This window comes from Globicephala melas, chromosome 9 (genome assembly GCF_963455315.2).
Source record: "Globicephala melas chromosome 9, mGloMel1.2, whole genome shotgun sequence".
In the NCBI taxonomy this organism is placed as follows: Eukaryota; Metazoa; Chordata; class Mammalia; order Artiodactyla; family Delphinidae; genus Globicephala; species Globicephala melas.
This window is the reverse complement of record NC_083322.1, coordinates 95,732,988-95,755,343: the sequence shown is the minus strand read 5'-3', so window position 1 is coordinate 95,755,343 and position 22,356 is coordinate 95,732,988. Positions and strand designations below refer to the sequence as shown.

General features: G+C 56.9%; 2 protein-coding genes across 4 annotated transcripts in view; both read left to right on the top strand.

Moving 5' to 3' along the window:
* GCK (glucokinase) overlaps positions 1-15,353 on the top strand; it is a 55,438-nt gene extending 40,085 nt beyond the window's left edge. The window contains exons 3-11 of one of the 2 annotated variants that reach the window (XM_030871212.2): positions 4,605-4,767; positions 5,348-5,502; positions 6,519-6,638; positions 8,306-8,401; positions 8,590-8,689; positions 11,733-11,916; positions 13,070-13,225; positions 13,773-14,006; positions 14,264-15,353. In XM_030871212.2, the coding sequence (XP_030727072.1) occupies positions 4,605-4,767; positions 5,348-5,502; positions 6,519-6,638; positions 8,306-8,401; positions 8,590-8,689; positions 11,733-11,916; positions 13,070-13,225; positions 13,773-14,006; positions 14,264-14,408 (1,353 nt within the window). In that variant the 3' untranslated portion in view covers positions 14,409-15,353. Of the gene's footprint in view, positions 1-4,604; positions 4,768-5,347; positions 5,503-5,838; positions 5,978-6,518; positions 6,639-8,305; positions 8,402-8,589; positions 8,690-11,732; positions 11,917-13,069; positions 13,226-13,772; positions 14,007-14,263 lie in introns of those variants that run through there. The other variant, XM_070046266.1, reaches the window with a different exon arrangement.
* A 149-nt stretch (positions 15,354-15,502) lies between these two features.
* Positions 15,503-22,356, top strand: MYL7 (myosin light chain 7). 2 transcript variants are annotated; one of them, XM_030871218.3, is made up of 6 exons: positions 15,503-17,824; positions 18,012-18,087; positions 18,419-18,523; positions 18,953-19,031; positions 19,239-19,287; positions 19,770-22,356. In XM_030871218.3, the coding sequence occupies exons 1-6, from the start codon at positions 17,789-17,791 to the stop codon at positions 19,869-19,871; spliced, it is 447 nt and encodes a 148-aa protein (XP_030727078.1). In that variant the 5' UTR covers positions 15,503-17,788; the 3' UTR covers positions 19,872-22,356. The 2 variants fall into 2 exon arrangements, with proteins under 2 accessions (XP_030727078.1, XP_030727077.1); XM_030871217.3 differs by having other exon boundaries at positions 19,239-22,356.

Below are 22,356 nucleotides of genomic sequence, written 5' to 3'. Positions count from 1 at the left end.
CCCCGCCCTGTCTGCCCGGCTCTGCAACGTGCTTTCCTGACCTGAGCAGCGTGATGACTGCCGCCCTGGCACATCCAAGGACTGGAGCGCATATAGAACGGTTCTGCTCCCTCCGCAGAAACTCTGGGCGACGAATCCCCACCCCGGTGGGTTGAAGGCATGGGGCACCACCCCACAGCCCTCCCCTCGTGGCCCTTATCACCCCTCACTCCAGGCAGGCCTCGTCTGCCCTTTTGGCCTGGTCTGACCCGGTGGCGGTAGGCTGAGTATTTCAACAGCCAGCTGCTGAATGCTCTCTGCAGAAGCCCTGGGCGGCCTGCGCGGGCAACTCCCCGGCTAGGCGGCTCGCGCCTGCACGGGCGGGCCTCAGACTCCCGGCCTGCAGCCCAGCCCTGCGCCTCCGCAGACAGGAGTGTCTCTACCTCCCCGCAAACCTACCTTTTGGCGCCTCAGAGAGTTGGCGATGGAGGCCACAAGGAGCTGGGTCCAGACAGCTTTGAATCTGGTAAGGGTCACCCCAAAGCCAGGGCAAGTGGTCCCCAGGGCCACGGCTGGGGCAGGTTCTTCCTGTGTGGGTAGGGCAAGTGGTTTGGTAGAGTGGAGGTTAGGGGGAGCTCTGGACCCCTTGGAAGGAGGCGCAGAGGTGCGGAGGCTAAGAGGCAGCTGGTCCCTCCCGATACCCACTGTCCAGCCTCTCCAGGAGGGGTCTCCAGGGACGGCCTCTTCTAGGGGACTTGTTCCTGGGGCTGACAGTGCTAGGCTGTCCCCTGTGCTCTGGCCTCACTATTCAACTGCTACTTGGCATCCATCTCCCCTTGGCTAACAGACACGCCAACGTGCCTGCAGAGACCAGGCGGATTTCCCCAGCCCAACCCACCCCTTCTCAGTCTGCAGAACGTCCCCTCGTAGCGCTCAGCCATCAGTATGAGGACAGTCCTTAAGGACACGGGTCTGGACAAGGCCACAGGCTGTACAGGTTGGAAGCAAAGTGGGAGGGGCCAAGCTGGTTGGGCAGGGATGACGGGGGCTGGTGGGGCTCGGCTGGGGACGCCTGCCCCATTTATGCCACAGTCAGTGTTTTGGGACCCTGCCCCAAGGGCTCAGGAAAGATGGCAGGACATCCTGTGGGGCTTGTATTTGACAGATGAGGAGACAGGGAAAGGTCTGAGAGGGCTTCCCACACCTGCACAGCAGTGGACGGGCCCCAGAGGGCCAAGGCATGGGGCCCCTGGGCAAACGCTGGGTGCCCTGTGGGCTCCAGAACCCATCCCAGTGTCCTGGAGGGCAGTATGAGCCCTGCGTGGGTCCAGCTGCAGCCATGGGATGGCTGTGTACACACAGTGGGTGACCCTGGGCCAGTTGCCGCATACTCCTGGGGAAGTGTGTCCCCAACCCGCCAGCTTCAGACTCTCCTGGAGAATCCCAGGAGAGCCAGGATGGGAGGACCCCGGAGAGCCAGAGGGCACTGGGCAGTCTGGCTCTTCTCCTGCAAAGCCCCGGGCCAGGGCACCAGAAGCCGGAGTCCTGGGGGGCTGTGGCACTGTCAGATGGTGGCAATGGCCCTGCCTGGAGAGTAAGAGAGTTGCTCAGGGAGGAGACCCCCTCCCACCATGTTTGGGTGCAGCCGTGAGCCCTGATGCTGTGTCCTGTGACCTCCTGGTGAGCAGGCAGGGGTGCAGCTATGGGGGCAGGGCTGGGGGGACAGGCTCTGTCTGTGCTTTGTTCTTCTGTGACCTGGGGGGAACAGGTGGCTTCTTGGGGTTCCTAGGCTGCTCGGCAAGACCTTTAAGCCAGCTTGCACGGACACCCAGCCTGCGCTCAGGGAAGGGCTGGGCAGCCCAGCGGGGTAGGGAGGGGAGGAGGGCTCAGAGCCAGCACCTGGGTTCAAAGCCAACTCCGAGCATCTAGATCTGTGGCCTTGGAAAGGAAGTGGAGATGATAAAATGCTTGGGTTCCAGGGGGATTAAGCGTAAGGGAGAACTGGGGATGCCCCAAACGGGGCCTGGTGCACAGTGCCTGCTTCTGGGGATGTTTCCACGGGGTCTGTGAGGCAGGCCTCTGCCCCGTGACTTGAACCCAACTGGCGTCCGCCTAGACACGCAGCCTTGGGGGTAAGGTCGGAGTGCCTCCTCTCAGGGTTGCAGGCTAACTGTGGTGTCTGCAGGCCCCAATGCACCCGAGAAAGGGGCTCACACCCACCATGGAGGATGCGCCCCACGGCCCCAGGGAGGGTTTCTGGAGGCCCGTGTGAGCCTGTGGCCGCCTGGAGTGTTGGACTGCAGCCATGGAACCTTCCAGCACCCTTCCCAAACTCTGCCCACATGGGCCTGGACACAGAGGGTGAAGGCATTGGGTCACAGCCCCTCATGAGTCCAGGCTCGAGGCCACTGGCTGGGCTGCCATGATGGAGAGGGAGGGGATGGAGCCCAGCAGGGCCTGCGGGCTGGACCTCTGCAGGGTCAGCATCGCTTTTGTTAAGAGCCGTGATGTCTTACAGTTCTGTTTTGGGAGAGATGCCGGGCAGCCTCTTGAGGACTTCTGACAGCGGCCCTTGCGTGCGTGGCTTTGGGTGCTGGCCTCACTCTGTGCTGGCTGCAAGTGGCTGCATCTAGAAGATGAGCGGATGCCAGCCCCGCTCCCGAGCTGTGTCAAGGATGAAAGAAAGGCAGCTTGTGTAGTGCACTCACCTCAGAGCCTGGCGTATTGGAAGGATTCAGCAAATGTTAATGTTACTGTTCCTTCCTGGCGCCTTTTACTTGAAAGTGTGTAAAAGAAACAGAGACGAGGCCAGGCTGTAGGCATGGGCCTCTGAGGACAGCCTGGATCGTTTCACAGAGCGTGAGGGCCTCTCCGGGGGTATGTCCTGCCAGGACGGCCTTGGGGTGGGCTGCACCCTCACCCCATCTGGGGCTGTAGCTCACCCCAGAGCTGCAGAATGGCTTAGCAAATACTGGTGTTTGACTCTGTGTGTCTTGTCGTAGACTTTATCAGCCCCATCCCTTTGTGACCTTCCCTGGGTTTAAATTCTAAGTGTGAGGTTTTGGTAAGAGAATTCGCTCCTAAGTAAGGATCTGTATGCATTAGGAGTGCTTTGGGCTGCAGGAAACTAAAGACCTGACTGACTGTGGCCTTAAGTGATTAGTATCTATTCCCACAACCGGCACTTGGAGGTGGGTGGGTCCAGGGTTGGCTCAGCACATCAGTGATGTCATCAGGGCTGGGCTCACTCTGTCTCTCTTCTTTGCCATCTATAATATGCTAACAACCTTTTCTCTTCAGCCTTGTCTCCTCGTGGTTCAGGATAGCTGCTGCAGTGCCGGTCAACACACCCTCATACAGCTATGTTCACAAAGTTAGAGGCGCACTGACCTTCCCAGAAGGCCCCCCTCCTGCTAAAATCAGGCTTCCCTTCACCTGACACTGGCCAGAACTGGGCCACATGCCCATCTCTAAACCAAGTCACCAGCAAAAGGGGATAAGATAGCTGGGCTTGGCTTAGCTCAGTCACGGGCTGTCCCCTGGGCCTAGGAAGGGGCTGTCTTCCTTTGACGTGATAGCTCCCCAGGCCCCCAACAAAATGTGGGCTCTAAAAACTGAGGAAGAAGGGGCAAGCAGCCGTGTTGTCTCCTGATTGGAATTCAGAGCATCTCCACCCCCCGAGCTTACATGGAAAACTACCAGCGAGAGAGTAGGAGTTTTTTGAAGAGTGGACCCACGGCTTTTATTCGAGCAGCCTCCCTTTCCTTGTTGGTCCAAATATGTAGGGAATCAAAGTGGTCTTCTCTCCATGAACACGTGCTGTTGTGCAAAGGGGAAAGGGCAGCCACACCACGGTCCACACGCAAGGTCAGAGCAGGGTCCCTGCTTCCGGGGGACTAGTGGGCATGGGCACGGTGTTTAAGCCCAATGTCATGCCACCATGAAGGGATGAGCAAGCGGGAGGAGAACCCAACGCAGGCCGTCCACACTCACGGGAATGGCGGAATTGAATCTGAGCTTTGTGTACCAGCCTCCCTCCTGTCAATGTATAGGGACCTCTCCTCCCTCTGAGGGCCTCAGCGCCTTCCAGGCTATGGACTGCCATGCTTTAGTCCACCAGACACCTCTAACTAACTTTCACCTCTAAGTAGTGTGTCTTGACCATCACTTACGGACATGTGTACGCACTGGCCCACTAACTCCCTTAGCATAGATTCCTAGAGGTATAATGATCGGATCTTTTAGACAGTAACGCCAGCTGCCCATCGCCCTCCAGGCGGGCTCCTCCAACCCGTGTCTCACTCACTCTCCTGGTTAGCGCTTCCCTCCTCCCCTGGCCTGGATCAGGGGTACAAAGGGAGGTGCCATGTCTGCCCTCTGCCCCTCACCCCCCAACACGCCCCAAGCTGCATTTGTTTGGAAGCTGGCGTCGGAACTGTGCTGTCTTAATTTTTCAACTGGTTGTAACTGTGGTAGTTTAAAATGATGGGCCATCCTGGACCCAGGGTCAGGGGGCAAAAGGAGACCGTCGGTGTGTGGGGGAAACACACACTCTGTGGTCCCCCTTCCCCGTACTGCACAGCCCCTCGTCCACCCAGCTGTTCCCCATCTCCCTCCCTGTACAGGTGGAACAGATCCTGGCGGAGTTCCAGCTGCAGGACGAGGACTTGAAGAAGGTGATGAGGCGGATGCAGAAGGAGATGGACCGAGGCCTGAGGCTGGAGACACACAAGGAGGCCAGTGTGAAGATGCTGCCCACCTACGTGCGCTCTACCCCGGAAGGCTCAGGTACCGCGGTCCAGGGTGGGGCAGGGATGGGACTCACATGGGAACCGTCAGGTCCTCATCCAGAGGCAGCTCTCCCCTGGCCCCAGCAGGGAGAAGTGCCCCAGGCCCTTCCTAACAGCCCTGACTGTCCCCAGCAGCCCCGAGTCAGCTCCCCAAAATGCTGTGCCCCAGACACCAGCCAGGTCTCACCCTCTGCGCCGCTGGCCCAGCCCTGGGGCCTTCAGGCTCACTCTGGCCTCAGGAAACTGGCTCTCTTCATCTCACAATGAGAAACTGGTTTCCCACAGTCATTTGGGGGACTCCCAGCCCAATCCTGAGTCTGGGCCATTTTCCTAGGTCTTCAGGTGGGCCCTGGGCTGGGGGCAGCTTCAACCCAAGACAAGGGATTCCTGCTGCCTTCCCCAGTTCACCTTTGCCCTTTCCACAGTTTATCCTGGGGTCCCCCAGATGTCTGGCATCGGGGGCCCCTCGTCCAGCTCTTCTGGTCCCCCCACCATGCCTTCCCCTCCTCCTCTCCCAGTTTGGGGGCTCCTGCCCGGCGGTGCCCATGAGACTGATGTGCTTCTCTCTGTGGCTGCAGAAGTCGGGGATTTCCTCTCCCTGGACCTGGGCGGCACCAACTTCAGGGTGATGCTTGTGAAGGTGGGGGAAGGGGAGGAGGGACAGTGGAGTGTGAAAACCAAGCACCAGATGTACTCCATCCCCGAGGACGCCATGACGGGCACTGCTGAGATGGTGAGCAGCTCGGGCTAGGGCTTGTGGGGCCAGGGACCTCGGTCAGGACCACCCAGGATCTCGGAGCATGGCTAGTCCTGGTGGGAGGGCCCACCTGTCTACCAGGGGCGGGCAGAGCTGTGGGCCCAGCCTCAGGGGACCCTGCTGCAGGAGGAGGAGGGAGCTGAGAGGCTTAGGTGGACGGCCACTGGGTGCGGCCCCAGAAGGTCGCACCCCTGCCCAATTTCCCAGAAGGATCTGGAACAAGGCAGGGCAGCCAAGAGAGCACGCTGGTCCAACAGGCTCGCAGCCCATCGTTCTATCTCCACCCCACGTGTCGCCCTCACCCTCCACTAGCATGGATGCCAAGTGGCATGACTGCAATGCTAATATATGACCACGGGGAGGACTCGGGAAGGACCACAGAAGTAGGATGAGCCCTGGACGGAGGTGGGGAGCAGCCAGAGCCAATCCCCGCGAGGGGCAGGGCTTCAAGGTAGGAGGCCAGCGGCCGCCTGGTCCTTGCCACAGCCCCACATGCCGTGGGTCTGGGCGTGGAGCAACGCTGGTGCCACCAGGGAGCTCTGTCAATCAGCAGGGCACTCTGTAACGCCCAGCTCTGTGGATAGGCCTTTGTGAATGGGGTGGCAGCTGGTCCTCGCAGGCCCAGGGCTGGGGTGGCCAGAACACTTGGAGGCAACAAAGAACACTCTATGCTGGAGTCAGAAATTGTAGTTATCGCCAGGGATGTGCCTCTGTCCAAAGCCTGAGACTGGACTCCACCGGGTCCAGCCGGGAGGGCCAGGCTAACAGAGCACAGCTGGGCTAGGGACCAACCCCGTCGTCCTGGCGTTGCCCTGTCCCGAGGGCTGCTGTCAGCGGGACTGTGGCATGGGGCGGGGCTCAGGGCCTGAGTCCCGACAAGCAGTGCGGAGGCCACGCTCTCCTGGGGCCCTGTGGCTCAGCAAGGGCTGCGGAGCGCCTCGGCAGGAGGCTCGCCCCTGCCGCTGATGGCCTCCGCGGTGTGCGTCCTGCAGCTCTTTGACTACATCTCTGAGTGCATCTCCGACTTCCTGGACAAGCATCAGATGAAGCACAAGAAGCTACCCTTGGGCTTCACCTTCTCCTTTCCTGTGAGGCACGAAGACATCGACAAGGTGGGGCCAGGTGTAGAGTGGGTGGGGGGAGGTGGACGGATGGACGGACAGACACCCCAGAGAAAGGCACCCATGAACTCTGCCCTGTGCTGCCTTCAAATGCAGCTCCCATTGTTGGGAAAGAGCCTTGGATTCAAACTGGCTCCATCACTTACCTCTCGTGAGACTCTGGGAAATGATCGTATTAGCTGATTCTTACTATTTGCCTCCCACAACCCTATGAGGCGTGCGTATCTCCCCCATTACAGGTTAGGAAACTGAGGTGTAGCAACTTGCCCATGGTGGGAAGTGGCAGTGCTGCGGCTCAAACTCAGGCAAACAGGCTCCAACACACCTGTGTGTCACCTCTATGCTGTACCGCTGCCTGTGGCAGAGGTGGCAATGTGCCGGGGCTGAGGGTCTACCCTGCCTTCCAGCTGGCAAGTTAGCCTGTCACAGTTACACACACACACACACATGTACATGTAAATTACACACACACACACACACCAGTTATGCATGCTCACGTAGACATGTGTGAATTATACGTATGTATGCACATAAATTATACATGTGAATTGTACACATAGATGTATGCGCTGTACATATTTAAATTATACACATGCATGCACTCATGTCAATTATACGTACATATAAACACATAAATTGTACATGCATATTTTCATGCATACATAAATTATACATACATATATATACACGGGCCAGTTATATATTCATATATATCTACACATGCCAATCATACATACATATATACATGTAAATTATACATATCAAGTATACATGCATATAAACGTGTAAATTACACATGCATATTTACACGGCAAGTATACATGCATGCATATATGCGTATGTCAATCATACATATATGCACATTCCCAGGTCAACGATACATACACACCCACACGCATTGATTATACATACATATATACATGTGTGTGTAAATTATCCAAACATACGCACAGTTATACATAACACACAGGGCCTCTGGGTCAGAGAGAAAGCCAGGTCAGTACTCCTGGCAGAAGCAGGAGCAGGAGCAACGTCTCATATTGCTTTTCCAAGCCCCAGTCCCCGCTGGGCACTGAGGGCCAGGTGGGACCTTCACACGCAGAGGGTGCACACAGGAGAGGAGCCCCGATCTTCTACTGGCTGCACCCCTCTGGACCTCATCCTCACTCTGGGATGACGACCCTGGGCTTAACTACACAAGCATTCTTAAATTGGCTGGGACCCAGCCCTGCAGAAATATGAGATATTGGTAGAAAATTACCTCCAACACTTGTTGAACTTATACGGCTGCTTTGAGCCACAGTTTCCTCAGCTTTAAAGTGGGTGCACAGGGACTTCCCTGGTGGTCCAGTGGCTAAGACTCTGCGCTCCCAATGCAGGGGGCCCGGGTTCAATCCCTGGTCAGGGAACTAGATCCCACATGCCACAACTAAGAGTTCACATGCCGCAACTAAGGATCCCGCATGCCACAACGAAGATTCCACGTGCTGCAACCAAGACCTGGTGCAGCCGGATAAATAAATAAAAATGAATAAATTAATTTAAAAGAAAAGTTAATTATAAAGTGGGTACACATCCCTGTGGTCCGAGTTAGCTCCCGTCCCTTCATGCCTGCCCCCAGCATCCAGCAGCCACCGAGGCCCCCCCTCTTCCCCCAGGGCATCCTTCTCAACTGGACCAAGGGCTTCAAGGCCTCAGGAGCAGAAGGGAACAACATCGTGGGGCTCCTGCGAGATGCCATCAAACGGAGAGGGGTGAGTAGCATCTGCAGCTGCCCCTACCCTGCGCCCCCTCCCCCTCCCCTCCTGCGGGGAAGCCAGGGAGGGCTTTCTGGGCATCCCCCCAGGAAGGGGTCTCTGCCTTCTGCGCCTGGCTGGACTGGCCTGGAGCAGGCTGAGAACCCCCCCAGCCCCATCACCACTGCCTCTATGCCTCTTGGCAGGACTTTGAGATGGACGTGGTGGCGATGGTGAACGACACTGTGGCCACGATGATCTCCTGCTACTATGAAGACCGCCGGTGTGAGGTTGGCATGATTGTGGGTAAGGATGCGCCCCCTGCCTGACCCAGGGGCCTTGGCCACCACCAAAGACGGGGCCGAGGCTTCCCGTCTTCAGCAGGCTGCACACGGCCTCTGTGCCAGTCATGGACCCCAGAGGTGCTGGAGCCCAGGGTCCTAGGGAGCAGCAGGGGTGTCCCGGAAGACAATACACCAATGTACATTGGTACTGGGTGTACCAATAAACAGGTGCTGTTTATTGGTAGGAAGCATTTCAACACTCATAAGTCACTGCCTCAGATGGTGTACCAGCTCACGTCCACCTGGCCCATCAGGATTTAATTAAATCACCTTATCTGGTAAGTTGACCGACCTGGACAGATTTGTCCAAGTGGAAGAGGAGAAACCAGAGTGGTGTCATCCCTCCCTGGACAGTCTTACCACACCCCGGGGCAGCCATCTGCCCTGCCCGAAGTGGAGGCAGGTACCAGGAAAGGAGGCAGCACTGGCCCCAGTGGCCCTTTCCCACCAACCAAGGGCCTTTCCCAGAAGTTCCCAAGGCCTTACAATGAGTGTTTACTGAGGAGTGTTTACTGGACACACAGGCGAGTGGGTATTTCCCTGGTTCCCAGAAAGTCAGCATTAAATGTGTTTGCTTCCACGGCCTCTTCAGGGCCAGCCCTGAGGGTTTCTATGTTCTTAGGACCCATCTCCAATTGCATGCACATGTCCTAAGGGGCCGGCGACCTGCTCTCTGCCTCTCCTCTAGTTTCTCACATCTCCTCCTTCCATTCTCACCTTTTGGATGGGAAGTTCTTTTTTTTTTTTTAACATCTTTATTGGAGTATAATTGCTTTACAATGGTGTGTTAGTTTCTGCTGTATAGCAAAGTGAATCAGCTATACGTATACATATATCCCCATATTCCCTCCCTCTTGCATCTCCCTCCCACCCTCCCTATCCCACACCTCTAGGTGGTCACAAAGCACCCGAGCTGATCTCCCTGTGCTATGCGGCTGCTTCCCACTAGCTATCTATTTTATGTTTGGTAGTGTATATATGTCCATGCCACTCTCTCACTTCGTCCCAGCTTACCCTTCCCCCTCCTCATATCCTCGAGTCCGTTCTCTAGTAAGTCTGTCTTTACTCCCATCTTGCCCCTAGGTTCTTCATGACATTTTTTCTTAGATTCCATATATATGTGTTAGCATACGGTATTTGTTTTTCTCTTTCTGACTTACTTCACTCTGTATGACAGACTCTAGGTCCATCCACCTCACTACAAGTAACTCAATTTCGTTTCTTTTTATGGCTAATATTCCATTGTATATATGTGCCACATCTTTATCCATTCATCTGTTGATGGACGTTTAGGTTGCTTCCATGTCCTGGCTATTGTAAATAGAGCTGCGATGAACATTTTGGTACATGACTCTTTTTGAATTATGGTTTTCTCAGGGTATATGCCCAGTAGTGGGATTGCTGGGTCGTATGGTAGTTCTATTTGTAGTTTTTTAAGGAACCTCCATACTGTTCTCCATAGTGGCTATATCAATTCACATTCCCAGCAGCAGTGCAAGCGTGTTCCCTTTTCTCCACACCCTCTCCAGCATTTATTGTTTCTAGATTTTTTGATGATGGCCATTCTGACCGGTGTGAGATGATACCTCATTGTAGTTATGATTTGCATTTCTCTGATGATTAATGATGTTGAGCATCCTTTCATGTATTTGTTGGCAATCTGTATATCTTCTTTGGAGAAATGTCTGTTTAGGTCTTCTGCCCATTTCTGGATTGGGTTGTTTGTTTTTCTGATATTGAGCTGCATGAGCTGCTTGTAAATTTTGGAGATTAATCCTTTGTCAGTTGCTTCGTTTGCAAATATTTTCTCCCATTCTGAGGGTTGTCTTTTGGTTTTGTTTAGTTTCCTTTGCTGTGCAAAAGCTTTGAAGTTTCATTAGGTCCCATTTGTTTATTTTTGTTTTTATTTCCATTTCTCTAGGAGGTGGGTCAAAAAGGATCTTGCTGTGATTTATGTCATAGAGTGTTCTGCCTATGTTTTCCTCTGAGAGTTTGATAGGAAAGTTCTATAAGTCCACACCTAAACAGGAGCTCCAAGGGCCCTGGCAGTGCTCCCCTGGCTCTCTCCGGTTCCCCAAGACACCACCACCTGGGCTCTACAGCCGCTTGCCTCGGGCTCGCCCCATCTGGAGCAGAGATGGCAGAGTGGCGCGTGGTCGCATCTGCCCTGATGTGCTTAGAAACATGTTTATGATAATCACCAAGCACTAAACACTGGGAGAAACCATATCAAAGTCTGGATTTCTGTTTTTTCCCCACAAAAACTTGGAAGGCCCGGCATCACTGGGCCTGAATTCCAGGCAGCTCCACTGCTGGTGTGAGGTTGGCATGACTGAGTTGCTGTCTCTGATGGCTTGAGGGGTGTGCAGTCACGTTCAGATTGAAGCTCTGCTGTCACCATTTTGAAACTCTCAGTTTATGAACAAAGGACCCCATGTTTTCACTTTGCATGGGACCCTGCAAATTACAAATTCCTTAGCCAGGCCCGCCTGCAATGGCCCGTGTGCTGCTCCCAAGGGCCCACGCTGTGACATACTCACCTCTGGGTGCCCGCCTCCTCCCCACAATGGAGCCTGGTACAGAGGAGCTCAAACACATGCTTAGAAAGTGCCAGAACACAAGGGTGGTGCATAGATAAGACAAAATCATAACATCCCATACCCATCTCTAATTGGCAAAGCACTCTGACACATGTTCTTTCCCTCATTTCTCTCAACTACCTAGGTAATAGGAGTAGGTGTTACCAACCCCTCTTGGGGAAGAGGAACCGCCCGGGGAGTTGGGCTTATCTACCTGAGGTCACACAGCTAACCCAGGTCTTCCAGCTCTTGGGAGAGCTGGTTTCCTTTGCTCCAGGGGATGTAGGAAGTGCTGGGGGTGGAGGGCTCAAGGAAGCTGGGAAGACAGGGCCACACGGGGCTTCCTGCCGGGGGGATGCACCCAGCAGAGCGGGCATCCCAGGAAGCGCAGCGCCAGGTGCAGCCTGACGCTGCCGCCTCTTGCAGGCACCGGCTGCAACGCCTGCTACATGGAGGAGATGCAGAACGTGGAGCTGGTGGAAGGGGACGAGGGCCGCATGTGTGTCAACACCGAGTGGGGTGCCTTCGGGGACTCGGGCGAGCTGGACGAGTTCCTGCTGGAGTACGACCGTGTGGTGGACGAGAATTCCCTGAACCCCGGCCAGCAGCTGTAAGGACCGCCCCTCCCCCTCCCCACACGACGGCCCCGCCCCGCTCTGGCGGCAGATGGGGCCGGCCCGCAGATAATGGGCTTGTTTTTAAACAGCTCTGGGGAAAAGCAAACTGACAATCCCTTCGTAAGCTGGCTCTTCTCTTCCTTCAGCTCGTATGCGTGTGCCCCTCTGTGAACTGGGAACAGTGAGAGATGCCAAGGATTAGTCTTTAAAAAGAGGGTCTATGGGGACTTCCCTTGCGGCCCAGTGGTTAAGACTCTGCGCTTCTACTGCAGGGGGCGTGGGTTCCATCCCTGGTCGTATCCCACATGCCGCGCAGTGTGGCCAAACTAAGACTCCAAAAAAAAAAAAAGAGGGTCTGTGGATAGATGAGCAGGAACCTCCCCGCTTCCGACAGGTGACCCCTGGCACAGGAAGGCTCTGAGACGCCCCCCAGCAACGTTAAGTGGGTTTAGCCCGGAGTTCCCCAAAGTACAGCTCTGAACACGTTCACAGAATGAATCATAGTATTTGGGGGTGTGCTGCGGGTTCGCGGACAGCTGGAGAGCCAGCCCTCACAGAGCTTGTCCTGAGTCAGGGCTCTCCTTTATCAGCCGCCTTCTGCGGCGCGCCAGGCACGTGCTAATTCTTTCATGAGCTTCCTCTCGGGCTCTCATAAACCTCTACTAGGTCGGTAGTATTCAATGTGTTACAAGATGAAAATACGGAGGTTTACAGACTCTAGCGCCACCGGGCCAACTCCGTGGATTCCAGGAGCGCAGGGGCCTAGGAGCCCTAGCAAGTGAGCAGAGGCCCGCCCAAGGCTGGTCACTAGCCGCTCTAAGCCTGAGCTCCCCCAGCTGACACTGGGTGATGAGAACAGCACTCGTTCCACAGCTGTGGGAAAACCCAAGTGGGCTCAGCGCAGGGTCCTCCCTGAGGTTGGCCTCAGAGGGACTGAACCGAGGCCCCACAGTAGAGCGTTCTCCCAAGGCCCCAAAGCCCCTGTTGATAAATGTGGGAACGGGCATGAACCCGGTTTTGCCAAGGCGGGGGGTGGTCACAGCGTCCCACATGGCCTCCTCGTGGCCGTGACTGGGGGTGGTGGCTGGCCTCTGCCTGCTGGTGGGGACCTCCCTCCTGGGGGTGACCCGGCTGCTCTCTGTCCAGGTACGAGAAGCTCATCGGCGGCAAGTACATGGGCGAGCTGGTGCGGCTCGTCCTGCTGAAGCTTGTGGACGAGAACCTGCTCTTCCATGGGGAGGCCTCGGAGAAGCTGCGCACGCGCAGCGCCTTCGAGACACGCTTCGTGTCGCAGGTGGAGAGGTGCGCAGATGCGCGGGGTCGAAGGGTGGGGTACAGGGGTGGCGTGCGCGGGGTGGGTCCTGGACCCAGACCCACGGGGCGTGCGGACGGGGCCCGGGCGGGGCTCAGAACGCAGGGGCGGGGCCCTGGTGAGGTCAGGGGGTAGGAGCCCAGGACCTGGTAAGGTTCCGGGGTGGGGCAACCGTGGCAGTAGTAGCCTTCAGCCCCCAGGGGAACCCAGCGTCAGGCAGCTGACGGAGACCAGGCGTCCTCTCTGTGCTTCCCACCCGCTGTGGACCTCGTCTCACTTCATCCACGCAACAGCCCCGAGGCGCGGCAGTGTCACCCACGTTAGGGCGGAAACCCTGGGTTTAGAGAGAGGAGTAATGACCAGATTACTGCTGGTCCCTGGCGGAGTCAGACCTGCTCCGCTCGGAAGCCCGAGCCCCAAAAGCGCTTTGCCTGGGAGAGGTGGCCAGGGGGAGGAGAAGAAGCCGCCGCTGTGGGGATCGGGCTGGTCCGGGACCAAGTGACCCTCCCGCGACGCCCTCCTGTCCCCGCCCCGCAGTGACTCGGGCGACCGCAAGCAGATCTACAACATCCTGAGCACGCTGGGGCTGAGGCCGTCGGCCACCGACTGCGACATCGTGCGCCGTGCCTGCGAGAGCGTGTCCACCCGCGCCGCGCGCATGTGCGCCGCGGGGCTGGCGGGCGTCATCAACCGCATGCGCGAGAGCCGCAGCGAGGACGTGATGCGCATCACCGTGGGCGTGGACGGCTCAGTGTACAAGCTGCACCCCAGGTGGGCCCGCTTAGCCGTCTGCACCTCCCCGCCGGGTCCAGCCTCCCTCTTGTGAATTCGCCTCCTAAGGGCAGAGCCCGGGCATCCGTCTCCATCTATGATATGCAGGCCGAAACGGATGCTCTCCGAGGTCCCAAGGATTCTTAATCTCCTCGCTCCCCTAAGCGCACAGACTCAGGGGGAGGTTCCCCTTGGCTTACCCCCTGCCCTGTCTTAAGCGCGTTAACTAACCGCAGCCCCGCTTGCCCCCTGCTCAGCTTCAAGGAGCGGTTCCACGCCGGCGTGCGCAGGCTGACGCCCAGCTGTGAAATCACCTTCATCGAGTCGGAGGAGGGCAGCGGCCGGGGTGCGGCCTTGATCTCCGCGGTGGCCTGTAAGAAGGCCTGCATGCTGGGCCAGTGAGAATAAAGGCTGCAAGGCAAGGAGGAGGCTGTGGCCGCTACTAGACCTGGGCTCCAGGGGACACACTTCCTACAGGTCCCCCCAACCTGGTCCAGTCAAGAGGCTTCTCCTTGTAAGGACCTTGGATGCCTCCCATCCCCGCTGTCACCCCAGGAGATGGGGAAAGCTTCTTTGGGGATGCGGTGAGGCCCTGAGCAGGGCTCTTCTCTCAGGGTCAGTTGGTAGGATAGCCCTAGGGCCCTGACTGGGTTGGGGGCTGAGATGAACAGGAATGGAGAACCCCCAAAGTACCTCACCTTTCTTGCTGCAATCAGGGGCCCAGAAGGGAGTTATTAACTCAGGATTTTGTTGCATTTCTGCACTGCTTGCCTCTTGGAGCTTTCAGCCTGGCTCAGCCCTTGCTCTGGGAAGGGGGTGCACTCTGGACTCTACCATAGCCTGGCTTCCCTGGGAACCCAGCCCACATAGAGAGGCAGCCCTCATGACCTGGCCAGACCTAGACCTGGGCTCCACAGGGGGCCCCGGGGAGCTGCAGATCACCCAGGCCTGGGAAATGGAAGGGACCAGCTCCATGTTGGAGGCTGTGGGTACCCCGAGGCCTGGAGATGGCAGCCTTTTCCCTCCCATCCTGCCATCCCTGAGTGGTTTCCGGTTCTGGGATGGACCCTCACAGGAGGTGCAAGAGACAGTCCCCAAAGCCCCTGCCCAGAGGGGCCCAGGAAGAGGAGGAGTCCCCCTACCCACAGACAGGCCTGGGAGCATCTCCGGGATCGAGTCCTCGGCTCCCACGGCGCTGGGCACTCAGAAACCCCAGCAGCACTCAGCACACCCCCAAGGGACAACCCAGGCCTCTTTCTTCTCACCAGACCTCCATGTACCACACCAACCTCTCCATGCCCAACCTGGGACTGTGTGGGTTTTTTTAATTAAAAGTTTAGAACATGACCTTGTCCACCATTCTTTGATCTCTGTGTATAAGACTGTGGGACAGTAAACATATAGACGTGGTCACATGTACACAGACACTCTGCAGGCCTAGGCGTGTTTTGGAGTTTGCCATCCTCTCCACAGAGCTATGCCAGGGATTGTGAAGAGTGACAGACCGGGCCTTAGGAACAGGAATGGGGTGGTGTGGCGGGGTGTGGTCAGAGGTCCTGGACTTACCCAGGCCTCTGCCCACCAGCCTGTGGGATGCGGGGTGTGGTTCTGAGGTCTCCGAGAGCTCCAAGGGAGTGTCAGGGAAGGAGTGGGGCTGCTCTGGGAAGGGGCACGGCTGGTTCTTGGGACTGGTCCTGCTGCAGGTCGGTCTCAACAGGGGATCCCTTGGAGCCACTTGGGTTGTGACAGTGACTGCAGTGGGAGGCCAGGATTATAAGAAGTCACATGATTTCTGCGGTCTTTCCAATTTGGTCCTGAATGAAATGCCTACTTCAAGTTAGTCAAGCCTAGGGCCTAAGACCAGTTACTTATGAACACGTATTCGTAAGATTTTAACATACACGCACTTTTTTTTCAGGTATTTGGATGTTATCATCTTTTTTTAATTTAACTTTTATTTTATATTGGACTATAGTTGATTTACAACGTTGTGTTAGTTTCAGGTGTACAGCAAAGTGATTCAGTTATACATATATCCATTCTTTTTCAGATTCTTTTCCCATATAGGTTATTACAGAGCATTGAGTAGAGTTCCTTGTGCCATACAGTAGGTCCTTGTTGATTATCTATTTTGTATATAGTAGGGTGTATTCCACTCACTTTTCAATGAGGGAAACTATCCAGCAAATCTGGAATGACTGTGTTGTTTTATTCAGAACTTAACCCCAGTTGTGATTTTGAGTTGTCACATCCTCCTTGAGATGCTCTCTCGTTTCCTGGTATGCCTCATGTGGAATTTAGTTCTCTCGAGTCTAAATTATGCATCAGAAGTTTGTGTGAGCATCTGATGACTTCATTATCAGTAGTAATGTACTCGTGTTCCACCATTCAGCTGCAGTATTTGATCTCATTTTACCATAAATTATTTCCTAGCTGTCCTTTATGTTATGGTTTAGGGCATTGTATTGTTTTTTGTTTTTTTTTTCTTTTTACAATTCTCCATGGAGGTAGCTTGTATAGCCTATGAATTTCATTTCAGGAGAGTAAAGGAGGTGTTATAAAATACTTACTTGCTATACAAAAGGGACATTGGGGCTGATGGATGAGAACCCTGCTCTCCCAGCTGGCCTCCCTGCATTCCTCACCCCAGTGGGCCGTCTCCTGTACCCGGTTCAGGGAGCAGCCAGCAGCCCACTCCTGCTCTGGGCGGTCCCCAGCCCCCCAGCCCCTGTCTGCCCCGGGCCTGCAAGGAGCCTCGAGGCTGCTGCTCTGGCACAGCGGACGGAGCCTGGGCCCCTCACTCTGCGGTTGAGCCCCACAAGAAGGGCTCGTGACCCACTTTCATGGGGATCCCAGGGGATGCTTGGGGTCCAGGCAGTGCTCCGTGCTCCAAAAGCATCACGTGGAGGCTCTGTTTGGGGTCACAGGCAGCTCAGGGCTGGCTTCTGCCCCTTGGTCAGAGGGGCCAGAGGCCAGGGCCAAGCATCTTCAGCAAAACCTCTGGGAATCCCCAGGGGTCTCAGGCCAGAGACCATCCTCAGAACCACCAACTGCCCTCCTAAGCCCAGTGGGGGCCCCGGGCCAGCCCCCACACCACTGCTGTCCTCTTGGCCTGAGTGGGTTCTGGGCTGGAACTGCAGGAAGGACAGTCAGGTGGGGTTACAGGGGCCCCTCATTCAGCATGAGAGTGGTGAGAGTTGCGACTCTGCTCTCAGGAGGCGTTTCACCCGGTGCTGTCAGGGTGGGTAGACACCCGGATGTCACAGGGCAGGGGGGGGGGCCTGAAGGTCGCCAGGAACGTGGCTGGAATCTGCTCGGGGGCCCTGTCCTCCCCCAGCCCAGGCAGAGGCTGCCAAGTTTGGGCCTATCCTCTCCTCCTGTCCTTATTTGGTACGCTCCAGGTGATAAGGCTGAGACATAAAGGGGGCTGTGGGCCCCTCGCAGCAACCAGGCTGCTGCAGAGAGAGACGATGGTGAGTGCCAGGTGGGGGGGACTCAAGGCCAGCGGCCCCCCAGGTGCTGTCCTTTGGGCTGGGGGAGCGAAGCCAGTGACTTCTGTGCTTGTGTTGGGCCCGGAGAGACGGTCTCCAGGGACAGGAAGAGGACCCTGACCCGGGCTCTCCCGGGAATGCTCTGGGGAGGTCCGTGGCAGGGAGTCCTCGGGGAGCTGGGGAGAGGACCCCTCCGCTCCCACTGTGTTGCAGGCCAGCAGGAAGGCGGGGACCCGGGGCAAGGCTGCGGCCACCAAGCAGGCCCAGCGAGGCTCTTCCAACGTCTTTTCCATGTTTGAGCAAGCCCAGATCCAGGAGTTCAAGGAAGTGAGTGCCCTACCCCCAACAACCTGGGACCCATCCGGACACCCTGCCCCCAGCACACCCCTCTTCTCTGTAGGTCAGTGGTCCTGGCCCCTGTCCTTGCTCCTCCCACCACCCAGGATGCCCCTACCTCCCGCCTCCCCCGGGTGGGGACTGCTCCCACCTGCAGACTATAGCCTGCACCTCACAGGCCTTCAGCTGCATCGACCAGAATCGTGACGGCATCATCTGCAAGTCGGACCTTCGAGAGACCTACTCGCAGCTAGGTGAGGGCATCCACCTCCCGCCCGGCCCGGCCCTGCTGGCACCAGGGTCCCGGCTCAGAGCTGCTGGGCTGGGGGGAGCCCGCTGAGAGGGGATGGGCAGGCTCTCAACAGGCAGCGCCCCAGCCTGTATTCTTCTCCCGGCTCACCCTCCCGCCTCCTCTCACACCCCTCCCCCATCACACCCCCTCCCCCATCACACTTTCCTTCCACTTCACCTCCCCCACCCCGAGCTGCCTCTCACTCTCTACCCTGGGAAGGAGGGAGGGGCAGCCCAGGCCCTACTCGGGGACACTCAAGGTCCCTGTGTCCATTTCACATCCCGCCCCACCAGGGAAGGTGAATGTCCCAGAAGAGGAGCTGGATGCCATGCTGCAGGAAGGGAAGGGGCCCATCAACTTCACAGTCTTCCTCACACTCTTTGGAGAGAAGCTCAACGGTGAGCCTGGGGCGGCTCTGGATCCCCCTGGCCAGGCAGCGAGCTTGAACCCCACCTGGACCCTGCCTGGACCCGGCCTGAATCCCACCCAGACCCCTTCCATACCGTACCTGGCCCTCGCCCGCCCAGAGGTTGTAGGGGCCACCTCTGCATTCCAGACCCATGAGCACTGATCACTCCAAGTCTCAGGGTTGGGAAATATGCCTTCAGATTCCAGTCCCAAATCCCCAATCCTAGTCTCCCTGCCAGGCTCGCCCATCTCAGAAGGACAGCCGCTCCTGGCGCCTCTGAGCCCCGAGGGGCGCTTTCTGTCGGAACACCCTCTCGCTTCTCTGGGACTGGAGGACTCCCCCTGCACCCTGGGTTCCTCCTGGGTGGGACCGGGAGGATGGCAGTGTGGCTGCTTACCTGACCCCCTTGGCCTCCCAGGGACAGACCCCGAGGAAGCCATCCTGAGCGCCTTCCGCCTGTTTGACCCCAGTGGCAAGGGCGTGGTAAACAGGGACGAGTAAGTGGGAGCAGCAGGGCGAGTGCCGGGGGCACCATGTTGGATGGAAGCAGGGAGGGCGGAGGGTCGCCTTGTGAGGGTGGCCACCTGGACTTTGGGGCCCGCTCTGCTTTTGGGGGGGTGGCCACCTGGGCCAGGGGAGCCCCCATTTTCCCCTCCCGGATCGGCCGCCCCAAGGCCCTCCCCACTGCTCCCCACCTCCTCCAGGTTCAAGCAGCTTCTCCTGACCCAGGCGGACAAGTTCTCTCTGGCCGAGGTGAAGATTCCGGCTCCTTCGACACCCCTCCAGGCCCCTTCGCAGGGCCCCCAGCCCGCAGGGCCCTGGGGAGGTCTCGGTGACCCACTGCCCTCGTGGGCGTAGGGCCCAGCTTTCCGGGGAGGTGCCACCTCTCTTGGGATCTGGAGGGTGAAGGACATGGAATCAGAAAAGGAGGAGGGTGCAGGCTGGGTGAGCTGTGTGTGCAGAGGCCCAGGCGGGAGAGTGCGGTGCACCTCAGGATCTGGAAGAGGTTTCCTACACTGGGGAGGGGGAGGGGAGGGGAGGGGGCCGGGCCCGTGGCCAGGGTGGGCCCTGAGACCCACGGCACCCTTCGCTCCTGCCCCAGCCTCCGGCTGAAAACGCTAAGGGGCAGCGTACAGCCCCAGGGGCGGGGCGAAGGGTCTCAGGCCTCCCTCGGGTCACGGGCACCAGCCCCCAGGACGCCCTGGCTGGGCGGCGTCTCACCAGTGCCTCCCCAGGTGGAGCAGATGTTCGCCCTGACGCCTATGGACCTGGCCGGGAACATCGACTACAAGTCCCTGTGCTACATCATCACCCATGGGGACGAGAAGGAAGAGTGAGCCCGAGGCGCTAGCGGCTGGGACTCAGGGCCGGCCTGTGGGGACACCTCAATAAACGCTGTTTCCGAATTAGACCCACAGTGGTGGCCTGTCTGTGACAGATGGGGTGGGGCTCCACAGGGACTGCTGTAAGAACCAGCCCGGCCCTCACCGGCCCCCTCCGTTCACCCCACACAGTCCCGTGACATATGAACCGGGATGTGCCCGGCTTACAGATGAGGACGCCGAGGCCTGCGAGGGTGCCCAGGGCCACTCCTCTAGGAGAGGAAACCCAGAGCTTTACGCCCGTCTCCACCAGGCCCGGATCGAGCCACGCGACGGGCCTCTGCTCAGCGAACATCTGCCAATAGCCCGGGGACTCTGCCTTCCTGGGACCCCATCTCTGCACACGGGCTCAGGTGGGCATCTCTGCACGCGCGTGTGGTGTGCTGGGCCCCGTGTGAAAGGCACCGAGGGACCCATTTGAAAACACAACAGGTGAGGTGCCTTGTCACCAAAGGAGGGGCTGGAGTACACGCAGACTTCCAAAGGAAATCCTCCGGAATTGGCCTCATGCCTCGGGGGTGAAAGGATCAGGCTGCCAGAGAGAGGGAATGGGTGTCTCTGGAGGGCATTGCTCGTGTCCCCACCTCACCTACAGAAACCAGGAGCTGGGGGGCACCCAGCCTCATCCTGGGAATGGGAGGGGGAGCAGGGCAACCTCCAGAGCACCCACGGCAGGGAGGGGGAGGAAGAGGCAGTGGGGAGAGAGACAGCTTGAACCTGGGCAAGACCCAGAACACAGGAAGTCCTTCTCTGGACAGGAACCAGCAATGCTGAGTAAGAGCTTTCTGCCTCCCCCCCGCCCCCACCCACTCCCTCCAGGCCCTGCTGCAATCCCCCAGCTGGGGAGGCGGGAGGAGGTGAGGGAGAAAGGAGGAACTGACCACATTCCCTCCAGAAGGCAAGCAAGAGGAAAGGCATTTCACCCGACGGGTGTTCAGTTTGGATGTTTACCTGGGACTTGGCAATTTTAATTACTACATTGCGAATTGAGATTTAAAGTTATCATGGCCTTTCTATTACTTATTCGTGATCACAAACGTCATGGCACTGCCTGAGTCTTCATCCAGAGAGCAGGCAGCCTCCCCGACTCTGCCCCCTACCCCCGCCACAGCATGCTTGCCGGGAAGATGGGTGAACAGGATCAAGCAGGTGTTGGGAATTCCCTGGCGGTCCAGTGTTTAGGACTTGGTGCTTTCACTGCTGGGGCCCGGGTTCAGTCCTGGTCAGGGGACTGAGATCCTGCAAGCCTCACAGCACGCGCGTGCGCGTGCACACACACTCACATACACACACACACACACACACACACACAGAGCAAAAACAAAAGTCAAGCATCAAGCAGGTGTTATGATTCTAGCTCATGAGTTCTGCTTGTTCAACAAACTGATTTCAAGAAGTAAGGGATGGGGCTTCCCTGGGGGGACAGTGGTTAGGAATCCACCTGCCAATGCAGGGGACACGGGTTCGAGCCCTGGTCCAGGAAGATCCCACATACCACGGAGCAACTAAGCCCGTGCGCCACAACTACTGAGCCTGAGCGCCACAGCTACTGAAGCCCGCACAGCTAGAGCTCATGTTCCACAAGAGAGGCCACCACAATGAGAAGCCTGCACGCTACAAGGGAGAGTAGCCCTTGCTCGCCGCAACTAGAGAAAGCCTGGCGCAGCAACAAAGACCCAATGCAGTCAAAAATAAATAAATAAAATAAAATAAACCATGATAACTGTAGAAAAATGACTGATAAAAAGCTCCAAATATTAAAAAAATAAAGTTCAAAAATTAATAAATTAAAAAAAAAGAAGTAAGCGATGATTTTATAATTCAAGCCTCTTCAAGGAAAAATTGTGAAAGACTCTGAAACAGACCAAAAACATCATGGGTGTGTGAACAAAGAACAAAAAGCGTCGTTCACCACCCAGTTCTACAAGTCACAGCCCACTGCGGTCGCCCACCATCCGGATGGAAGACAGGAGGAAGCATTCTGTGCTTTGGATAACCGGCCCCTAGATAGTTAGATGCACATCTCAGGAAGGATTCCAATAACCCCAGATTCCTGCATCTTCCCATATATTGAAAAGTACTAGAATCATTAACTTGATTTGTGACTAGGAGTCACACATCCTTTGTCCTTTGTGACTAGGAGTAATCTTTTACCAAGATGTATGCTTGACTACATGTATCTCCTAGCCAAAAAAGTCATATATAAACTGGCTTCTCGCCTTCCTCTTCAGAGCAGTTCCAAGGAGCTCGCGGAGCAGCTGTCTCTCAGGCTACTGTCCTCAGTAAGACCCGCAGGAGGGCCTCGAGCCAGGGCTGACCCGCTGTGCTGCTGAGTCCCTTGGGCTTTGAGTGGTGCAAGCAGAGATGGCTGCAAAGGCAAATACAAATTAAAAATGAGAAAAAGTTAATACACGCTGATGCAAAGAAAGTAAACACTCTC